This window comes from Hippocampus guttulatus, chromosome 4 (genome assembly GCF_054856545.1).
Source record: "Hippocampus guttulatus isolate MCC_2025c chromosome 4, RoL_Hgut_1.0, whole genome shotgun sequence".
Taxonomy (NCBI): Eukaryota; Metazoa; Chordata; class Actinopteri; order Syngnathiformes; family Syngnathidae; genus Hippocampus; species Hippocampus guttulatus.
The window spans coordinates 19,665,356-19,672,898 of NC_141264.1; the positions used below are offsets into that span (position 1 = coordinate 19,665,356).

The 7,543-nt window shown below is 42.1% G+C and overlaps 1 protein-coding gene across 1 annotated transcript in view; it reads right to left on the reverse strand.

Moving 5' to 3' along the window:
• Positions 1-4,848, reverse strand: part of roraa (RAR-related orphan receptor A, paralog a) — a 210,224-nt gene extending 205,376 nt beyond the window's left edge. The window contains exon 1 of the mRNA XM_086108487.1: positions 4,545-4,848. Coding sequence (XP_085964613.1) covers positions 4,545-4,698 — 154 coding nt within the window. The 5' untranslated portion in view covers positions 4,699-4,848. The remainder of the gene's footprint in view (positions 1-4,544) is intronic.
• Between the last annotated feature and the right edge of the window lie 2,695 nt (positions 4,849-7,543).

The window sequence follows — 7,543 nt, forward strand, 5'->3', positions numbered from 1 at the left end:
AGAGCAGTAAAGTTCTACATCACATAAATAAAAAAAACATGAAAACCTATCTGACAATTCAAATCCAAGGTGAGCATCATTACCTTGAATTCTGCATGTGTGCCTAATAAAATGTCTTGTGAGCCAGAAAAGCCATGCTTTTCCTGAATGCAAAATAAGCAGACGCACAAACAAGACTTCTAAATTTGTGTCTTCAAACAGTCACGGGAAGAGAACCGAGAGTGCCTCTCGTATGGAGAAAAAAGGTGGATCCGAGCAACATTTCATTCTGATGTTACGTTGAAACTCACCGCCTCCTTAGATAAGCACTCCTACGCTCAAATGCAAATTGACCTTTGAAATCTATAAAACGAGAATACCTTATATTCCTCCGCAGGAGCAATGCCAAAGTCTAAACTGGGACCAGATGTCATTGCCCGCACAGTGAGCAGAAGAGAAACACATTTTGTCAGGTGAGCTAACAGATGTTTGCTGGCCTGTTTCACAAATCAATCCTTCAAAAAAAAAAAAAAAAAAAAAAGGAACAAGTGCGTGGCACAAGAGCTTTAAATAAGTGAGATTATCACCTGTAAAATGAAAACACAGGAGGGGTGAAATTCAATATTGATGGTATCGACAGAAAGACAAAAAATAAATAAATAACTAAGACATCGGGGCTCAGTCCAGGCTGAGCGCCTACGACCTGTATCATTTTCTAGCACTAGCTCATCAAATTTGAGAAGTCACTAAGTGAAGCAATGTCCGCTCAAGTAGCATGAAAGCTCCAAGGCACCTCTGTGGTCTTAAAAGATTTTCAGAGAAAAAAATATATATACTGTACATATATTTATTTCAAAAATATTTTTCGCTTGGCTGCACCACGTCCACTGAGAAGCGGCGACAACAAAATAAAGGCTGCCACCGTGAGAGCTGAGATCTCTCATTTCACAGTCCAAAAATAAAACCGCTGGATGAAAGAAAGTCTGACAATACGTCCGTTAACAGGGGCTGATTTCAGTTTCAATCAGACACCAAGCTGTAATGTCAGGTTTGATTTGTTTTCTACAAGCAAATCACTTCTAAAAACCCTCCCACAGCTCTGAAATATTAATATGAACTACAAGCTGGTGTTAAGCACAGAACACATTGATTGATTCAATTGAGAGTATGCTGAGGGATTTCTTTTTCTTCCAAAAGAAATGACATCAATATCATCGTAGTTGTAGTTGACTGTCGATGTCGTACAGTGATGCGTTACGCCACAGCACACGACAAGCAGAATAATAAACCTTTTGTGTAACGCATACCTCTCTGGACAGTATCTTGATAAATGTAAATTGTGTGTGTGTGACTAACGATGCGTCATAATAATTATACATGGAATGTGATAATTACACTGAAGAATGCAATTTGATGCCACAACAGAGACAACACCCTCGCCATTCTTACTAACTGGCTCTCACAGCCGAAGAATCTTTATACATACAGTACAGTCAGTACTTTAAGTGGGCCAGTACGCAGTGGTAAGGAGTACCAGCACGTCTCAATTTTTGCCTCTGGCATACCGGGACTGAGTATGGCATACCCGGATTTCACATGAGTCCACAGTAACCTCTGTTGTTCTATTTCCATTTTTGTGATACTTATATGACTCCATCAGTCATTCGGGTATCTCAAAATAAATAAATGAACAAATTAATAAAATGGAGGATTTGGTATGGTGGTGGTTTATTTGGTGTGTGCGCCGTCATTTACCCATGTCAACGAAGCCTCAAACGTACAACGTAACACAAGGCTAACTTCAAAATAAAAGCTTACCAAATAATATCCTGATGACAATGCAATAGCCTTAACAGGCTTTTATTTTGAGGGTGGGCCCAAGTGATGGCGTGACGGCTAGTTTGACTTGTTTTTTCAACATTTCGGCTGCCCTTATGACAGTTTTTATGGCTATCATACAGTTGCTAGCTACATTAACGCAATGTCATCCCGGTTTTCAATGGCTAATTTAGGACGCCATGAATTCGCGAGTAAAATACGTTGTCGGTGTATGATTTGACACAAGTCTTCACCGTTCCTGGCCAGCAGCTAGCTGTTAAATGCTAGGTGCTAGCAACGAGTGCACCAGCTGGCAACAGCAAGTTGTCTAACGGCTGGTGCTTTGCTTTCTTTCTTTTCTTCTTATTCAATGATGTGGACAGAGACTAGTTTGTAAATCACTCTTTGTGTTTAAAGGAATAGGATGCGAACATGTTCAAAATTTCTTTGCGACAAGAAAAACTGTTTGAAACCATAAAAATTATTCTTTGCGGCCATTTGCGATCTTGTACAAACCCTGACGAAGAAGCACATTCACATATTCGCAAATACAAAAAGAGTCATATTTGAATGAATTTTAAGACATGCTCAATAAAAGTTTTAAATATTTCATGAAAATAATTTCTCAGCAAAATTGCAAGATGTAATGTCAAGACAATGAACCAAAATCTGGACCCCCGTAATTGCAGTGATCGTCACAAAGGGTAACCGATATTTTCCCGATGACAGAAATTAAATATATTGTGAATGATATTATGTTAAATGACCGGGAGGGCCCCCCCCCCCCTGCCACTTTTGTTCGACAGGGATGAAGGAATATAAGATTTTATAACTAATGTATCAACCAGGTGGGCTTCTTCGAAGGGGCCCCCGACATGCTTGGGGCCTGCATAATGGAATTGTCAAGTATCGGTTCTTGCTAATGGTATGGGATCGGTGGCCCCTAACGTGAATTATTTGATTTTGTACATCTGTCCTAACATTGTACTGTGAATGAAGATTTCTTCAGCTTCACTGCGTCCCAATCCTAGAGAGGCCCCTTTTTCAAACCAATGCGTGTTTTGCTTTGTGTCCGCAATCCAACATTTAAGAGGCTATTGATTAGGTGGCAGTGACACAACAACAACAGATTGTAATTACAGCGATCAAGTTTGCAGACAGCTACTTAAAGATCATTTGAAATGAGCTACGAATCAATTGTCTACTTTTTCCACGAAATCATGAAACCCGAAGCTGTGTAGCATCAAGAAAAGGAAAAAAAAAACTGATTGACCGGAATGCTCAATGAACTGCTCTGTGAGCAAAACAATCAATTCGGAGGATCTATTGCAATCTATTTCACATAAGAGTTGTCGTGCCAAGTTTGGACCCCAAAAAATTTTAAAAAGTTGTCCAAGCAAAGTGACTTTTCTCTTGTAGTCATTTAACCTTACTAGAAACCGAACAGCGGGACCACTCATTCAAATCAGGAGGGGTTAAACATGCGTCTGCTTTTTCTTTCTCCCTACTCGGCATTACATAACCGACAAGAGGCGTTCTTTTTCCCTGTCATTCCTTCTCCTTCCCAGACACTCTTTAATCGTGTGCATAAAATAGGGTGGTGGGGGGTGAATGTGGGTCAGCAGGTTAGGAGACTCTCAAAGTCAGACTCGTGAAGAGGAGAAAGAGAAAAAAAAATCAATCTGAGCTTCCCAACTACCTGTCTTTGCCCCGCTATTACATAACAGCAGTCAGCCTTTGCCAAGCCACAAGTCACACACTTTTTTCCCCCTCTCCTTTGTTGCTGTGTAAATACCGGAGGGGTGGTTTTTTATTTCACCGAACATCAGCTCCAAAAGTGCCCGTAAAGTGGTGAGAAAGGAAAAGATCTGTAACTGACGATTATGTGATGATTTCTAACCCTCGGCTTGTGCGCCTGTGTTTATGGCTAAACCTGTTACATAACAGCTCACATTCCACATTCCCCATATCACACTCTAAATATACACGGCAGGAAGACGAGGGCGCGCGCACATGTACACAAAACACTGTCAAATGAATTAATTGTCAGTGGGCAGCACGTCATTATATTCAATTATGTGGCGTATGGACACCCACTCATCTTAGAGGAATCAGTTTAAAAAAAAAACATCTTTTTAACTTGGACGAGAAGAGGACTACCGTGGGGGTGTGGTTAAATTGTCTCTTGTACTGTACAACACGAATAAATCCAAAGACAGTCCACGCAACTAATACACACATTATTTTTAATGGAAGGCCCAGTGTGTAAGGCTTTCCACGTAGAAGGCGCGGTGCGTAAAAGACAACCAAATCCAGCAGCCGGGACGTGTTTTGTATTTTTTTTAACGCACAGTAAAAAAAAAAATATATATATATATATAGAGATGTCATTTCAGTCAAACGCTCGCGAGCTGGCTCACAGCCCACATCCACGCCAAGCTCGATCGATAAAGCGGTCCACAGTTTGTAAACTTTTGACACCCCGCTTGGAACGCATTTGCTCCACATAAAAATAACGAGAACGTAATTGGTTATCCATGTGACTGGTTATATCAGATATGTTTTGAGCTGTGATGAATGAACGCTATTAACGCGTTCCAAAAAGAAATAATAAACCGCTGCGCCCACTCGAATGAAAGCAGCTCCATGCTGATACACTGCAATTATTTCACCGGAGCTATTTAATTCATGTGGAAGTTTCACGGTCCCCCAAAACGCTCGTCACATTTCTCCACAGCCTTACTCACCTCTGTTGGTGCTCGAGCAGGTCTGCCTTCGAACCGGGGCTGGGTGGTCCGCTTTCCGGAGCGTCTCCAGGCTTACCGGGGTTTCCCTGACCGGGGTAGCCGGCTCCGAGGCGCTGTTGCCCGGGTCGCTCGCTGGATCAGGCGGGGACTCCATGTTGGATGTGGTGGTTCGCTGCCTCGCTGCGGCGTGCACTTCTAACTATTCTCTCCGCTTTTTCACCCTCTCCGCGCCACCAAGCCTCAGCGATGTAATTTGGAGTAGAAGTAACAAAATGAGAAATGCGAGCTTGTGTGGAGGTGGGTGTGCGGGTCTGATTGTCCACTGGCAGCGCTAGTGAGCGCTCCACTCATGCAAACTGGAGGAGGAAAAAAGGAGGGAGAGGTTGCCAAAAGGAGGAATACACAGGGCCTCGTAAGTAATCCACGCTGATCGAACCGGTGCACTTTTACTCGGCAATGACACCTTGTCACTACCTTTACGCACCACTGAACGCTTCTTTTCGCCCATGCATCGTGTTATTTCAAAGGTGAAGAGGTTGCCATTATGCCACCTACAGGGTACTGCATGCTGCACTTGTAACAACTCCTCAGAGTGGCTGTGAATGCTTCAAAACACGCGGCAGTGCAGCAAGTCATTTCAAACGCGTGTAAAATCGCGGCGACTTTCGTGTTCACGAGGTAGACGCAGGCGTCCCCACTAAAATCGGCGACTGACAACAGTTTGACAGGAGACTTCTCGTTTTTAAGACAGGCGGTCGTAAACCGACTGCCGTCAAGCGTCGCCGCGGCAACCAGCGTGCTCTGCTCGGCTTGTTGCTACGGTTCAAACCAGCGTGCTGCCGCATGTGATCACGAGGGCCCAAACGCCCATCTCAGCACGCACACGTGGACTGTGAGATGCGTCTGCCCCCTGGGAGCTCTTTGACCATCTTTTTTGCATTTGTACGACATGGTAAAAAAAGATGTAGCTCTTCTAGAACGTCAACTGTGCTTTATTGCCGTTTTTATCAGAATTCACCTTTTGATTGCTAAATTTGACTTCCCTGAGATGTCTGATTAATCAAGCATAACGTTAACTAATTATTAGGCCCCAACTAATGTCGATTTTTTTTAGGCTAATGCTGATTCTGGCTGAATAAAATTCAGATAAGTGATTAATTGGTTGATTAATTTTAAAAATATATCATAAATAAAATAAGATATCCTTTATTTGTCCCACACTGGGGAAATTTACAAATCTATATTATATATATATATATCTATATATATATATATATATATATTTGTATATATTATATATTATACAAATATATATAAATAATAATCTGAATATACTATTACTGTACTTCAGACCAGTTTATCGGAGGTGTGTCAGAAAAGTTCCGGGAACGGCATCACAAATGATATATTTCAAATCCAAGCTAAAAATGACTTCTTTGCCATGCTTTCATGCACACCTTGTGGGATTCTTACAGGAGCGTTGGCAGCTCCGTCGTCACAGCCATTTTGATGTCAACCACGTCTTCAAATTCTCATTAGGGACTGAGAACTTTCATCAATGTAATATCCAAGATTCATAACAGAATTGAACTTAAAGTGTAGTGACACAATTACCACTCTGACAGTGTCCATTAATCCTGAACATGATCACTCTTGGATATGCAGATTTTTTTTTTCAATAGGATTCTTGAATAACATCCCATCAGACTGTTATTGTACTCATTGCATATCCAGTGATGTACTATAAGTGATGCAGAAAATGAAAACGAGCACCCCAAGAGAGGATCTATATGCCTGTCCGATGCTTTTCACTTATCCACCGCAGCTTGTATAGCACAGCAACAAGACTATTTTATAACACTGTCTAACTTCCGGAGCTGCGCTACAGCGAGGGCCGACTTTTTGTCAGGGAGCCAATGGGTAGCTCTGACTGCCAAGCAAGCAGGCCAAATTTCTTTCCCTCTGCTTAATTTAAGCTCCTCCAAATTGCCTTGACCTTTTCACCCTGTGCACTCCTCACCTATTGAATCTAAGAGGACCTGGAACTCTAGGGAATATAACAGCCACTATTCCAGAGCTAAGCGTGATACACACGTACCCCTTTTTCAACATTTTACCAGTATGAGACCCCACATGACGAGGAAAATGTGTTTTTATTATTGATTCTACAGTGTGTGTACCGGATCTCTGTTGAAGTGCCTAAACTGACCTGTGAACTTTGCTGACATTCTCTCAGGACAACATTTCAGAGACAGTGGACAACTGGGCCTGTGCTGATGTTAGAAAGTGGGAAAAATGCTCAAATTTATCCTGATAGTCTGTATCCGAGTCTTACACATCCACCCACATCCACACAAATACGCAGATAACATTGCCCTGGGTTTGAACCAAAAAGACACAAGGACAAATTTTAATTTCTGAGTAAAAATGAATTATGCTGCTGTCACTTTGTTTAGAAGAGGAAGGACGTGAAGAGAGTGGAGTAAGCTCGCCCACCCGCATTTAAAAATGATTGATTAAGCTGACACCGGCTCTCGGGCGCAACACCACTCTATTTTTCTCCCTTATTATGTAAGGCTATATTTCAAATCAGGTTGCGCACTGGAGGAAGACACAAGAGACACAGCAGATAGGACACCCTTCAAATAAAAAGTTTTATCAGACAACGGCCAAGGAGACTGATGAGCTTCCATTTTAATCTAGTCTGGCGAGCTGAGAGAAGTAACCAACCAAAATGTTTTTCAAAAAACTCTCAATATAAGTTTGACCACCACACAGAACACACAAATTAAGTTTAGCGTCTCTGGGATTGTACAATTTTAGTATTTATGATTGTTTGGCATTAGTATGTATGATTTATCGGACTTAGGGCCGTGATCCTCCTGTTGCCCCTTGCACACAGGAGCGGATAGCACTCTTATTTCTGAGACGTTGCCGTTGACCCCTGCACTTTTCCTAGCACGCTTTGGATTCTTCCAGACCCGGGTGGCCGGTCCAGT